Here is a 15,838-nt window from a genome sequence, read left to right on the forward strand (position 1 = left end):
ATATATATATATATATATATATATATATATATATATATATATATATAGAAATACTGATATAAATTTGTTATAAAAGTATTACTGATTGCACTTTAAAAATGAGGTAACTTTATGTTATTAAAGGTAAAGTTTAAACAGTAATGATTTCTTGGTTAATGTCAAGTTGTCATAACAAAGACATTTTGAATAAAGTCAACTTTGTATTAAAAGTGTCATAATTTACCGAATGACGCTTTATGACAACAGTCATAAATATTCATGAAGGCTTATTCATGTTCATGACAGGCGTTATGACATGTTTATGACAGTGTCATGACAGTCTTATTCACTCCCCTTCAAATAAAGTGTTGCCCATATTTCTAATATTTCATAAAAAGACTAAAGTGGATAAATGAAAAATCAGTACAAAGTTCCATTTTTTTATCCGATTAATCAATTAATCGTCAGAATAACAAATTACTAAAATACCAGCCAGTGAATCGCGAACTGTGAAGGAATGCTCCTCCTGATTTAATCCTGATTCATCCAGCTGTCTGGAAGTTGATGTCATGTAACTCAAGTAAACACATTTTTTGTTTGCTCAGCTGAGGTTGTCAGGCTGGTAGCGATGACGCAGCAACGCTGCTAATGGGTGCAAGAATAATCACCTGTAGGCGGGAACAACTGTTGCAGCTCATGTACCAGAACACTTCCTTGTTTTCAGGAAATTTGAATTTTCACGTCATTCTGTGGTTTTAATTATGGATCTGTCGCTCCTGCCAGGGATGAATTATTCTGTCTTGACAGATAAATACACAAGTGTGTCGAAGTTTTTAATGGATTTCCTGTTCAGAGTCTGTTTAAGCTGGTAGCTCCCAGTTACTGGTTAGGAGAGGCAGGAAGAAAATGGGAAGGAAGAGAGAGATTATGAAAGAGAGAATGAAGAAGGAATTAATGAAAGAAAAGAAGAAGGAAGGAAAGAAAGAATCAAGATTTAAAGAAAGAACTGAGGAAGCAAGAATAAGGAGAGAAGGAATATAGAAGGAAAGAGAAAAGGAGAGAGAGAGAATGATGAAGAAAGGAAAGAGAGAAAGAAAAGAAGTCACAGAGTTTCTGCAGAACGCTGATGTTGGGAAAACCAAACTATCAAAGACCAAGAAGAACTGACGGCAAACTCTGCAGTTTTTAGTTTGAAGTTGTGATTGAGATGATTTATCAGACGAGGATGAATTTAAGATAAATAATTCAGTGGGATCTTGAAGACCTAGCAAACCAGCACCATACTCAGTAATTTAAACGCTCTCTGTGGTGATTCAAACATTCTTACCTGAGCTGTGAACACTGTATTTACATACACTTAAAAAAAGACACCTTATAACCCCTTTTCTTTCTGTTTCAGGTTAAATTAAGCTAAACTTTTCCTCTTTTAGGTCAGTTAGAATCGCCAACATAATTTAAATTTGCTGAATGACAGATGGAGAAATTTTTGTTTTAAAAATATATCCTGAAAGAGTGAAAATAAAGCAAAGCATGGATGTTTTGTGATGTTAATATATTATTAATTAAATAAATCAATAAATAATAGATTTTGCACAAATTCCAGAGGTTCAGAGCCTCAAGAAAAAAAATCCTCCCATCTTTTAAAACTCTTAAAAATACAAAGCAGTTAAAAAAAATCTGAACTGGTTCCTTGATGTGGGATTTCCAGCTCAGGCGTGTCCCGTCTCATTCCCATCAGCTACTGTTTGCTGACGCCATTGTGATTACAGATCAGATAAAACACAAAGAATTACAGAAATCCAAATTATGTCTATAAGCAGAAATGACTGTCTGAAAGTCTTGTAATGAATGTAGGCCTTCACGTCACTTTAACTCACCCATCCATCCATTTTCTTTACACCCTTGTCCCTCATTGGGGTCCGGAGGGTTGCTGCTGCCTCTCCAGATAACGTTCTGGGCGAGAGGCGGGGTACGCCCTGGACCCGTCGCCAGTCTGTCGCAGGGCACACTAACTCAGTGAAATCATAATATTTGTAGTTTCTAGGTGTCGTTTCCTCAACTGGTCAGCAGGTGGCAGCAGATTTCCAGACTTTAATCTGACAGAATGACTCAGAAGAAGCCCGGCTTAGACACAGGATGCCCATAATCTGCTCTAGATGCTCAAATCATTCCTGACCTACTTCTTCTTCCTGGGAAGAATTGATCTGATGGTGCGACTGGTTCTCAGTTTATTCTGCATTTCTTTGCTCTCAGCTCTTTCCTGGTAATCTCCGCAGACGTCAACCATTGTTGTGAAGTCACCTGGTGCAAAAGGTGCTAAATTATCGCAGATGTTGATTTTAGTCTGCCGTCTATGTAAATACTGCTGTGGAAAGAGAAGTGGAGGAAATGAGTAAGGCTTGTGGTTACGTCTGTAGAGGCGGACACAGGTGTATTTTTAATTCTGCACTTTGTCTCCAATGTAGCAATTTAACATTTCTTTGAATAAATGATGCAACTTTTCATTGGAAGTACAATGTAAAAGATGCTTCATATTTTATTTTCTAATAGAAGTGCAGCTTATTATGGGACAAAATACATTTAACTCAAACGTTTATTGCATTTGCTACGACTGAACCAAAGTAGTCCAAGATTGTGACGTTTCTCTCCATAAAAAGCTAGAAGGTTTCATTTTAGCTGTATCTCCTACATGGTTTGTAGAAAACAAAACATTTTAGAGCTTTTTTTTTCTTTTTACTCTTCAGTAAAGGTCAGAATTGATTACTTGCTATGAGACTCCTGCAGGAAGTCGGCTACATTTGATTTTGTTTTGGCTACACTTGATTTATTTTGGGATGTCAGAGTAAAGGGGATTAAATGCCAAAATGTCTGCCACACTTTTCAAATTGATCCCTCCAAACAAATTTAGATGAGACCTATTATTATTATTTCATACTTACATTTAGGTCTCAACTGCTTCTAAAAACAACCCAAGTACTTAAAAAAACTCACACAGCCGTTTGTTTGTAATAATTTAATGTTTTTTTGGTGTCTGGAAAATGAGAAGTTTCTAAAACCTCCACATTGTTAAACCAGACTCCGTGGTTACCTAGCAACCGTACTGAAGCCTAGCTTGTTACCTAGCAACCCTAGCAGAACTCCAGCACATTTGGTCAGCTGATTCTACCCCTGCAGATATTTGGTATAAATTAATTCTTTTAAGATATGTAATATTTGTCAGGATTTGCTATAAAAATTATTTGTATTTACTCAACATTTGTAGTATAAAAATAATTAATTAATTAATAATTTAATTAATTTCTATTTAAATTAAATCAATAGATTATTGTTAAAGTTGAATATATTAATTGTCACTTTGTTGCCATAATTTTTAAAATCTTTTTTCTGAGCGTGTTTTGTTCTTGACTTACTATTCATAAACCACCTGCTACATTTTTGTTGGTTGTGCAGGAGGCTCCACTTCTGCTTTTCAGAGAGTGGAAAAGCACTTTCTGAAAAACAGAGAGTGGTGTTATATGCACACATGCACATGTAATTGGGCATCTGTTTGCAGTCATTTTCAAACAACTCATTCCAGTCAGAACCGATCAGACTAAAATATCTTTATCTAATAATGGATTTTGTGCAAAAAAATATATGTTAATAAAACCTGTTTTTACCTATCCTGACCTACTAAAGGAAGAATAATAGGTCACCTTTTTAAAAAAAACCAGGTACCACTTTCCTTCCACTTTATGATTATGCTTCAGCTTTTGTTGGTTTGAGACATAAAATCCCAGTAAAACTAACTGAAGTTGGTTGCTATAATAAAAGTTTAAAGGTTGGGAAAACTTTTCCATGTTCTTCCTCTTAAAGTGGTTTTCTTTTCCCCAGGCTGATCAACAGACTAATCGTCACCACTAGACAAAGATCTATGGTTCATGTCTGGATTTATTTGCAGTCGGCTGCACAGAAATTCATAAAACAGACATGTAAAATTTATGAGCAGCCATATTTGATCTCGTTCTGCGCACACGGTCCCTGGTTTCTGCAATAACACTGCAGCCTGAGGGAGGCTGTAAATGTCGTGTCCTCATTTAGATTGTTTTATTTTCTTAAACTGCAGGATCGTCTTTTCTTCGTGATGGAGTTTGTGAACGGAGGCGATCTCATGTTCCACATCCAGAAGTCCAGGAAGTTTGAAGAGGGCAGAGCGCGTTTCTACACGGCGGAGATTACGTCTGCCCTGATGTTCCTGCACAGCAAGGGCATCGTCTACAGGTCTGAGACAAAAACTCACCTTTAACCCCACAGACATAAAACATCAGGTCACACAGGAGCCACCGGGTTACAGAACATGTGCTCCGAAATGTCGTATTTAAGAACAACTTCCTTCCAAGATTAATATGAAGAATATAACCTTTGAAGCAGTAAAAAGGAATATTCAGACCCGATCTTTCTCTACAATACTCATAAGTTACATTTTTATTTTTATTTTAAAAGCTAGCAAGAAATTGTAAATCCATTTTTTTCATTTTTATGCACATGTTGAGCTTTAATCAAGTTAGGTTGTATAGATGACAGAAAAATTGGAGTCTTCACACAATTCCGACGGTTTTTTCAGACCGTTTTTAAAAAATTTTCAAAATTCTGATTTTTTTACAGAATTCTGATTCTTGAGAATTATACCTCTAATCTCAGGATTTTGACTTTTTTCAGAATACTCGATATTTTACAAAATTCAGATTTGTTTTTTACAGAATTCTGATCTTTTTTTTACAGCATTAACTTTTTTTTTTTTTACAAAATTCAGATTTTTTTTTACAGAATAAATCTTTTTAAACAGAATTCAGATTTCGTTGCAGAATACTGATTTAATTTTTCCTTTTTTTATTACAAAATTAAGTTTTTTAACAATTCAGATTTTTTTTTACAGAATTCTAACTTGAAATTCAGAATTTAGACTTTTTTCCAGAATTTGAACTTATGATGTCATATATTATTATTATTTACACACTAGTCATAATTTTATGGGGTATAATTTACAGAATAATGTCACAACATATTGAAAAAGTTTCACCAAACGTGTCAATATTTTGACGATGTACCTTCATAAACTATTTAAACATCTATTGTCAGAATCGTTACAGAAACTGTGATGGACACAGCTGAAGTCTGGTTGATTCCCACTTTATGCGCTGATCATGCATGGAGCCTCACAGATGAGATGAACCAGGATGTCAGAGGTCACAGAGAGTTCGATGAGCCATAGTGACTGATGAAAACGTGGATTTATTGCAGCTGCTCTCATTACTCCAATATTGTATAATAAATATCACAATCGCATGATTTCCTAAATCTGGAAAAAGATTCATGTGACACAGTTTTAAGTTCAGTCAGTTTTAATTTAATATTAGAAGCCATCATTAATATTGACAAATCGAGTGCTGTTTTGCACTGTGAGGTAATTATAACATGAGATCTTTTTATTCTGCCTGAAGGAGGTCGGATGGCAGAGCGGCGGCCGTCCTCCCAGTGCATGATGGGAGGGAAGGGGGCCGTCATGTGAGCAAACAGTAGCTCCAGAGTTATATTTAGGTGACCATGTGTCCTGCAGTCTGGGACCGGCGCATCCCACAGCTTCTTTAGGATGACAGGATAAAATTACAACCTACAAAATAAAACTAAACCTGGTAAAGTCAGTCTATCTTTTTATTTTGTGTCCAAGCTTTAACTTATCTGCAGATATTGCTTCAATATTTTCATATGATTAATCATTTGGCCCCCAGACTGCACTTTGGACACCACTGGTTTAGTACAACACAAAGAATTTTTCTCTTTATTAGCCTTTTTTTGCTTTTATTTTCATTTTGTTGTAAGCCACAAACCTCTTGCCACATTTTACAAAAATCTGTAATATTTTAATTTTAACTTTTAGCTAAAGTTGCTAAGAGCCATTTTGACTCTGGAATCACAGGATGCTGACCCCTGAGTTGGCTTTATTTTCATCTGTTTCCCAACCAAACAGCACATTTCAACAGTGAAATGTGCAATAAAATGGAGCTAAGAAGAAGAATAGGATTTTACAACACAGCAAAAAACTTTCAGTTTGTGCGTCACAGCTTTTGTCAGCACTTCCTCTGCTCCTCTTTGGAAATTTTCACATTTGTAAAAGATTATCTGAGATTTTTTTGACATCCATGTGGAAACCAGGGCTTCCAGTTTACCCAGTAAACACAGGAAACTAATCTTGACTCGACCCTGCAGTCTAATGAGGTTATTTAGATGAAAGTTGCTGGTTTTATTCTTGGTGATGTGCATCTCTGTGATGAACACACAACATTAAAGATGCATCTGAATATTTTGGATTTGTTGGGCGCTACACTTCTAAAATTAAATCTTTCCAAGTACTTTTGGTCTAGTTTCTAGTGCAAATATCTATTAACTAGTCTTCAACCCAAACAAGGTGGATATACAGCAAAAAACACAAAACCCTACAAAGTACTTTTGGTCTAGTTTCCAGTGCAAATATCTTGGTTCACTTGAAATAAGACAAAATTAACATGCAGGTACGTTTTTATCAGCATATAGGAGCTTGTTTTAATAATTTCTTATTTCACTGATTAGACTTTTTTCACTTTATAAGTGAAATAGTCTTACAGTAGAACCAGTACTTTTTCATCAATATTAAGGAATTATTTTTCTTAAAACAAACTCCTGTATCTTGCTGAAAATCACTTCTAATTTAGTTTCATCTTATTTTACGTGCACTAAGATGTTTGTTCTAGAAACTGGACCGAAATTCTTGATAAGATTTTGTGTTTTTGCAGTGCAAGGCTCTGTTTTCCCACTACTTGGTTAAACAAAGAGAGAAGTGCACCGCAGGAGGTTGAGTCAGTGTTACACAACCTTCTTCAAGCAGAAAAAAGGAACCCAGATTAATCAAACCCAATGAGTGCTTAATCAGCAGTCAGCCTTTCAGCTGCTGGTTGCTGCATTTATCATCTCCTCCTTCCATGGAAATCACTCACATCTTTTCCCGCTGGAAACTAAAACGTTAAGTTTCCTTTCATTGTATTAAACCTCATCTGTGCAGCTTCAACCCTCATCTGCACAGTGACCTTTGCATGAATGCTGGGTCATCTGATCACAGATTAGAGCTTAACCCAGGAGCCCACGCTCAGCAGCTTTAATCTCATGTCAGATGACAAAGCAGCAGCCGACACGAACATGGAGATGGAGATTATTCCTGGGAGGCTTTGAGAGCTGCACTCACCTGACTGACAGGCATCAGTTACCACATTTATAGATTACATCTTTGCTGCATCTGTGCATTTTACGCTGAAGTTTATTTCTGGATGGTTATATAAAAAAGCTGCATGTAATTTTTGTCGAATGAAGTACAGGGATGATGCTCTCTGACAGCGGCGTCCATATTTTTCACCATCTGAGTCAAAACTGTTGAAAGAATTTGACAGCCACAAAATGTTTTTTACCTGGACAACAATATACAAAACACAATATTTTTACATAGTAGAAAAAGTCGAATATCTGTGGAAAACTATAGATCTGAAACGATTAATTGAATTATTGGTGACTAGTCGATTATTGAAACAATTGTCAACTAATTTAATAACCGATTAATCGTCAACTGGAGCAGACAGACTTTAACAGGAGGCCATTTTCTGACACAACACAATCACAGCAAATGAAGCCAAAACTGTACAAAAAATAAGTACATTTTACATTTAAAGTACAGAAAAAACTTTATCAGTAAATATTTTCTTCCCAGAACTCCTCCAGTGGCATTGTTTTAGTTTATTTATTTTAGCTTTTCAAACTTTAACATTTACAGTATTTTTTATTTTTTGCTGCAGATGCATGCTGTGTTGTTGCATTTTAGGCCATAAAATTATTTTCCCTTTTAAAAAGAGGAATTAATTACTCATTTGCATCTTTTAATGTATTTATAACATTGTAAGAAATTACTAAAATGATAAATCTGCAAAATTTTTATCCAATTAATCGATTAATCATCAGAATAATTGATAGATTAATTAATAACTAAACTAATTGTTAGTTGCAGCTCTAATCTGCAAACAAGGTTGTAAATATAATTTTTTTTTTCTACCATCTTTGGACATTCTCAGTTTTAGTTAGTTAATTGTTTTGTTGCTTTAAAGAGGATTTTCTCCGTAAACAAAGACTAAAGTGAAATTTGCAGGAGAATCTGGATAAATATTGACTTAATAAACATATTTTACTGTATTAGACAGTTTGTGATCATGTTCTGCTTGGTTGAAATGTTTTTATTTTTGTGTTTTTCTGTTTGTTCTCCCTTGCAGGGATCTAAAACTGGACAACGTCCTGCTGGACAAAGACGGTCACTGCAAGCTGGCGGACTTCGGCATGTGCAAGGAGGGAATATTTGAGGGCGTGGCCACCGGGACGTTCTGTGGGACTCCAGATTATATCGCCCCAGAGGTCGGTTAAAGCCCTCAGATTATCGATTTTCAGGATTAATGGTTGGTTTAATTTATTTGTTTATTTTTGTGTTTGGCAAAATTCTCCAAACTAAATGTTTAAGTTCACAAAACATTCCTTATTATAATCGACAGCGCTGTAATTGAGGAGGGAAAGGGGAATTATTTCTGTTTAGGATCAGTATAAAAACTCTGAGCTCATTTTTTCATAAGTATATTTAATTATAGATTATTTGTTTTTAAACTGAATGAGCTCCATTCAGCCTCCTGCAGACTTTGAGCTCTTGGGATGCAGTTTTTCCATCAAACCATCTCCGTATGAACAAACATGGCGCTCGTTGCTCATCACTTAAAATTCCTTCCTGACTAACTCGAAGGCGGCGCATGCGGTCAGCTTGTAAGCTTCCCTGTTCGCTCTTCAGGATGCACATTCAGCCTCGTGTTTGCTTTTCAGAACCCCAGATTGTTCTAGTCCATGTTCTCATGTATAAGGGATGTTTTTGTTTTTTTCCCAAGCAGTCCAGAGTGTCTGGACTCATGAATGGGCCGTTTTAAAGTGCTTGACCCGAATCCAACATGACCAAAGCTCAGGTTGTGAATATAAATTAACTGCTGAGACTCTCCTGCTCTCCGTGTTTTAACAGGAAACTTTACAGAGCTTTGAAAAAGTGTTTGCATCCTTGTTAGAGCAAGGATTTAACTTTTATTGAACACTTTTTTTGCACAGTTTTGCTATGTCTGCTTACTGACAGAACTGTGGAATCAGGAAATCACTTTTTTTATCAAGTAAAATTCACTTTTAGTAATTTTTCTACTTTCATTTTGGTCTCTACTCCTTCTAAAAACAGCACATGTACTTAAAAATGTTTTTGGCAATAAGTTAATGTTTTTTGATGTCTGGAAAATGAGTTGTTTCAAAAACCTCCTGTAATAAGTCACATTCCATGGTGACTGTGCCGTTACCTAGCAACGCCAGCCAAAGCCAGCCTTGTTACCTAGCAACCCATTCTGAGTTCCAGCATGTTTGGTCAGCTTTTTGGCAGAAATTCCTCAATAAAGAAAAAATGTCTCTATTGTAAATGATGGCACAAGTGCAAATACTTTCTAAAATAAGGCCAAGTGGGTTTGGATACATTTCTTTTCCTTAATAAAAGTTTTATCAAATCTGTTTTTGTGCTTGGTGAGAAAAGTAAAAGGTTATTTATATAGCACATTTACAACAACCCCAGCTGACCAAAGTGCTTCACAACAATCACAACGTCACAGGTAGATAAATAATAAAACAAAGAATAAAGTTAAGTTTTTCTAGGTAGGTACAAATAAGACAATTATAAAATTGGCAGAAAATACAAAAAATAATAATATGATTAAAAACCAAGTTATGCTTAATTTCAACTGCAGCGATCTCCCGTAAACTCGAATCAGTGAAGTACTAATATCCCACTTTTTTTTTACTGGTCATAAAATGTTTTAATGTGTTCCTTCATGACTGAGCAGGATCTGTTTCCCAGTAGGAAAGATAAAATCTCCACTGGTGTTTCCACAGATCCTGCAGGAGATGATGTACGGCCCGTCGGTGGACTGGTGGGCGCTCGGCGTGCTGCTGTACGAGATGCTGTCAGGCCACGCCCCCTTCGAGGCTGAAAACGAAGACGACCTCTTTGAATCCATCCTCAACGAGGACATCGTGTACGCGTCCTGGCTCAGCAAAGAGGCAGTCAACATCCTCAAAGCTGTGAGTTCAAACATTCACCATGAATTTCCCAATCAGTTTTTTTTGAAGGGGACTTACTAAGCAAGTTTCACAATATTTGCATGTTTTTGTAGAAGTAGTTGGGTCTCAAATACTTCTAAAAACAAGACAAGCAGTTGAAAAAGATATTCAGCTGTTATTTTTGGCAATAAGTTAATGCTTTTTGTTGTCTGGAAATAAAAAACCTCCTGATTGTTGAGTCACATTTCACAGGCCAAGCCCAGCCCCGTTACCTAGCAACCCCTGCCAAGCCCAGCCCCGTTACCTAGCAACCCCAGCAGAATCCAGCAAGTTTTGGTCGGCTGGTTTTACCACTATATCGCTGAAAAAGACAAGAGTTTTTTGTTCACTTCCTATTCAGAAACCACACAGCAGTATTTCATTTATAGCATGAAAAATACAGCTTGATAAAAGAGAAATAATCTGCTAGTCAAACTGTTACTTTTTAAGGAACTAATTACGTAAAACAACTTCCTATATGGTTCTGAAAAGTTACTTGTAAGTTAAGTGTACAAAGAAATTTGCATTAGAAACTAGACCAGAAATACTTGGTAAGAGTTTCTATCTTTGCACCGTACTCGCTGCATGATTATGCATGAGGCTCCACTTCTGCTTTTCAAAGATGTTCAGTTGTATTATTGCACAGCCTTTTTCACTTATTTGGATCTATAGTGACAAGAAGCCATGAAGCCATAGTTTTGCATTTGTTTCTCAGGATTTTATGGTCTGGGTTTGTGTTTTTGTTGTCGAACAGATGGCGTGGTGTTATTGCAGCTTGACTAGCTACAGTTGGACATTTTCCAGCCAGCTGTTTGGTGTGTTACATAACTAAATTAAGGCATGGTTCAGTTGCCAGCCGTGCTTAAGCTATAAATATGACGCCTCCTCCCCCTTTCTGTAAGTGATTCCACCACGCTACAGGAAACGTCACACCAGCCTCCTGTGTTGATTCGACCTCGGCGGCGGGTCGGTGTGGAGGGATTTGGATGCTGCGGTTCTATTTTTACCTGAGGTTAATTCACTGTAAGGTGCACCGTGGCTTTGTAAGCTAGTTCACAGAGCCGAGTTGTTCTGCTGTTCAGAAATTAGATGATTTACTTGGTAAAAATCATAAAGTCTGAGTTTATATTTTCACCACAAACTCCAAAATCTTACCTAGTCTGATTCTAGTGCAAATATTTTAGTACACTTGGAAGAAGATACAACTTAAAAGTAACTTTTCATTAAGAAATAGGAGCTTGTTTTAAGAAAAGAATTCCTTAACATCGATAAAAAGCACTAGTTCCATTGACAGATAATCTTATCTTATAACATTTTTCCCATTTTATGAATGAAATAATCTGCCAGTGGAAGTAGAACTGGGTTGCTAGGTGACGGACTGAGCTTGGCTGGGGTTGCTAGGTAACGGCGCAGTGCCGTTGAACTCAGTGGAACATTTTACCAGTGGAACTAATACTTTCACCTAAAACAAGATGGTATGTCCTGCTGAAAAATTATTTGTAAGTTAGTTTTATCTTATTTCATGTGTAAAGGTTTCATGTGTAAAAGTTCTTTGTATACTTGAAATAAGACAAAACTAACCTAAAAATAACTTCTGCAGTAAAATATAAGAGATTGCTTTAAGTCAATAAGTCTTAAACATTAATTTAAAAAAAAAGAAATAGTTCCACCAGTTTAACAAGTACTTTCTCATTTATCTTGCTGAAAAGCTACTTGTAAGTTGTACTAAAATATTTACACCAGAAATATTTACACCAGTTTGTGTTTTATAAATAATTTGAGAGAGAAGTTGTTTCTGTGCCAGCTGGGTGTTCCAGCTCCTCATCTCTCTTGTTTCTTGTCTACTCAGAGGTTTTATTCTTGTATTTACTGCTGACGCGGCAGGTCTGCGTCTGAGGATGGCGCTGCTGGCATGAAGCCATGGAAAATGGCATCTGCTCCACTTTCTGTCCGCAGCCGCTGAACCGGTTGACCCCTGACTCGTCTGTCTCCATCCTTTAATTTTTCCAGTTAAAACCTGATATTCTGAAGGGAAATGGAGAAGACAAACAGTTAATGTAAATGTCTTAATGAGAAGAAAGTAGTGAAGTAAGTCAGAAAAAGACCAAGTTGCCTAAATCTACTGTTTTAAAGATTAAGAGAGAGTCCAGCTCTGGTTTTCCAATAGTCACTTATTTTCCTCTAATGACTCATAAAAGAGAGAGAAAAAAGAAACATTCTCCTGGCTCTTTGATAGAGGCAGACATTTTAAATCCTGCAGAAATTAAAATAACTTCCTCAATAATTTATCAAGGCAGATTTTCCTAATTTATATTTTGAGCTGCTTATGAACAGAAAAACTGGCTGATTTAGATCGCTGTTCGGCTGACTTTTCCTTTTCCAGATATTTTAACTTAGAACATGAGAACAGCAGCTTGGTCCTAACACATTAATTCACTTATAACTAATGCGTTTTCATCAATATTAAAGAATTATTTACTTAAAACAAGTTCTTACATCTTACTTAAAAGTTAACTTTGTCAGATACCCAGCATACTAAGATATTTACTATACACTAGGCAAAAAATACTTTTCAATGTATTGATAACGGCGTATTAATCCAAGTTCGTCCTTTCAGACTATTAAACTTTAATTTTGAAAAAATACTAAAATTGTAAGATATTTTAAATATAAGAAATAAAACAGCCAAAAATAAAAATGGATTATGTCAACAAAACTGCCCTTCAAAAAATAGAAATCATAAGAATAAAAACTATACAGCTCGTTTTAACGATTCATATGATTTATTGATTAATTGTGAGTCGAAAGATTTGTACAATTAGAGAAAAATTTTAAAAGATATCTTTGCTAGAGTAACATAAAAATGATACATTTTAACCTAAAACTTGCATTAATTGTTTGTAAAGTTGAAATATTTCCTCAGTGAGTTGTAGTTATGCTCATCAGGAGGAGCTGATGACTGTAATTCAGATGAATGAGGCCAGCTGTGTTTTTGACAACTAGAACACTGCAAAAACACAAAATCTTACCAGGTAATTTTGGTCTAGTTTCTACTGCAAATATCTTTCATTTAAATAGGACTAAACTGACTTATAATTAACTTTTCAGCAGGTTTTCATTTTAAGGAAATAATTCCAGGAATAGGACTTGTTCCATTGGCAATATATTTCCACTTAAACAAGACATTTTCCCATTTTACAAGTGAAATATTCTGCCATTTTAAGAAATTAGTGACTTAAAACAAACTCCAATATCTTTCTGAAAAGTTACTTACCAGTTTGTTTTGTCTTAATTTAAGTGCAGTAAGATTGTTTGCACTAGAAACTATGCCAAAGGTACTTTTTAGGATTTTGTGTTTTTTGCAGTGAAGCGTCTTTCAGGTTATTCTAGTAACGGTTGCCGTGGAGACGGAGCCTGTTGGGTGTGTTGTGCTTGTCTGAGCGTTACTTCCAACGCTCCCCAGCGAACACAAACAACCAAGAATGTGCAGGTTCCTGCCAGAGGCGAGGTCAAGCAGGCGTCGCCCTGTTTCCTTGGGGTCAGAGGTCACTTCCTCCAGACCGTTAGCGCTCAGCAGGGGATTCACTTATTGTCTGAGTTTGAGCAACACGGGGAAGTCGAGGCACGTCAGACATTTACAGTACGAAGCTGAACTTTGGCCAAGCAGAATGGAGGGAGGTGCCAGAGGGTGTGTGTGTGTGTGTGTGTGTGTGTGTGTGTGTGTGTGTGTGTGTGTGTGTGTGTGTGTGTGTGTGAAGGGAGGTGGAGACTAACTGGATGGGTTTCATCCAGTCTAGCCAGCTTGATCCAGCTGAAGGAAACTTGATACAGTTTGTCATAAACATGCAAACCAGCCGAGTCCAGTTTACTATTATTAGGAAGGTTAGTAGTAGTACTATTTGTAGCAGTAGAAGTAGTAGTACTTGTTGTAGCAGTGGAACTATTTGTCGTAGTTGTTGTATTTGTAGTAGTAGTATTTTTTATAGTGTTGGTATTTAATTTGCATGTTTTCAGTCCAGCTTTTCCAGCAGATTAGATGCCAAAAACACACATCATTTACATTTATTTCAAAGAAATCCAGTTTTCATGAAGTAATAATAGTACAAGTAGTAGTAGTAGTTGTTGTAGTAGTAGAAAAAATAATAATATTAATATTATTATTTGTGTTTCATGCATGTCTCTGCTTTAGTTCAGTTTTTTCAGCAGATTACCTCACCGATTCTGCTTTCAGCATTTACACACTGCCGAAAAATGCTATTATTATTATTATTATTATTATTATTATTATTATTATTATTATTATTGATGAATCCTGCTTCTTTTGGGTTCTGCAGTTCCTGACCAAAAACCCGGCGCGGCGTCTCGGCTGCGTCCCGTCGGAAGGAGGCGAGGACGCCGTCATCAGCCACTCCTTCTTCACCGGCATCGACTGGGAAAAATTAAACCGCAGAGAAATAGAGCCGCCATTCAAGCCAAGGATTGTAAGTTATTTAAAAAGAAGAGAAAAACTCCACTGGTGGCACATGAAACCAGAAAGACACATACACTGTAAAAACAAACTGCTTCCTGGTGTGGCATCATGGGAAAAAATCAGCCAGAGGTTAAATTAGCAGATTCTGGAAGTTGCCGGATTAATCTTTCATTTTACATTTTTTTGAGACTAAATTGAACTATTTTATTTACAGATTAATGTTTTTCTTATTTTAAATACATAATCTATATATTTTTGTAAATTCTTTGCTCTGAGAAAGTTAATTACTAAATTAGTTAAGGATTATATAAATAATTGTTTCATCACGATTAATCAGATGAATCGTTTCAGCTCTAAATGTAAATATCTTTTCTTTCTTCTCTTGTATTTATGGTTGTTGGTGTTTTATTCTGACATTTTCCTCTCGTTTCTTTATTATTTTCCAGAAAACGCCTGAGGATGTGAACAACTTTGACCCGGACTTCACCCAGGAGGAGCCGACGCTGACCCCCATCGACGACCCCGTAATCCCTTCCATCAACCAGGACGAGTTTAGAAACTTTTCCTTCACTTCGCCTGACCTTCTGGACATCTGAGAGGCTCCACTCCCGGCATTTATCTCACAGTTTTCCTCCCAGTTTATACTGAAACTTCTCGAACTTTGTCGCCGTCTCCCTTCTGCAGAAATGTGAGGAAATGTCTCAAAAAGACGTTGGACAACTCATGGAGACGCCGGACGTTAGCTGAACTCCTCTGCACTTGTTTAACCCCGGATGTCGCATTTTTCATCTGATTTTTATTGTTATTTTTACTGTCAGATGGATTCACTGGCACATTCAGCCGTTCTGTTGTAATGGATTTTCTTCCTATTCCTTCAAATGGAAAAAATACATTTTTTAAAAAAAGAAAATAATAAAATTGTTCTGTGTTCAGAAACACACACCAGTTTCACATGAGTCTCCCAGATTCCCAGAAAGGTCAAAATACCAGTTAAGTCCTGGAAAGCTGTGACTGGGGCTGAAATAGTTTTTCAGTGACGTACTTTTTCTCTGGAAAAATGCAAATGCTCATGGATTGAAGAAGTTAGAAATGCAGCAGAAGTTTCTCACTGATTTAAGGTGGCAGATAAGAAGCGGCGCATTATCTGTTTGTTTGGACTCTGCTGCTCTTTGT

At 36.4% G+C, this 15,838-nt stretch overlaps 1 protein-coding gene across 2 annotated transcripts in view; it reads left to right on the forward strand.

Moving 5' to 3' along the window:
- Positions 1-15,605, forward strand: part of prkcha (protein kinase C, eta, a) — a 36,248-nt gene extending 20,643 nt beyond the window's left edge. For both annotated transcript variants that reach the window (XM_088002794.1, XM_088002793.1), the window contains exons 10-14: positions 4,085-4,239; positions 8,304-8,442; positions 9,988-10,176; positions 14,529-14,675; positions 15,112-15,605. In XM_088002794.1, the coding sequence (XP_087858920.1) occupies positions 4,085-4,239; positions 8,304-8,442; positions 9,988-10,176; positions 14,529-14,675; positions 15,112-15,261 (780 nt within the window). In that variant the 3' untranslated portion in view covers positions 15,262-15,605. The remainder of the gene's footprint in view (positions 1-4,084; positions 4,240-8,303; positions 8,443-9,987; positions 10,177-14,528; positions 14,676-15,111) is intronic.
- Positions 15,606-15,838: the final 233 nt, after the last annotated feature.

This window comes from Poecilia mexicana, unplaced genomic scaffold (genome assembly GCF_051168715.1).
Source record: "Poecilia mexicana isolate PSO_F unplaced genomic scaffold, ASM5116871v1 scaffold_22, whole genome shotgun sequence".
Taxonomy (NCBI): domain Eukaryota; kingdom Metazoa; phylum Chordata; class Actinopteri; order Cyprinodontiformes; family Poeciliidae; genus Poecilia; species Poecilia mexicana.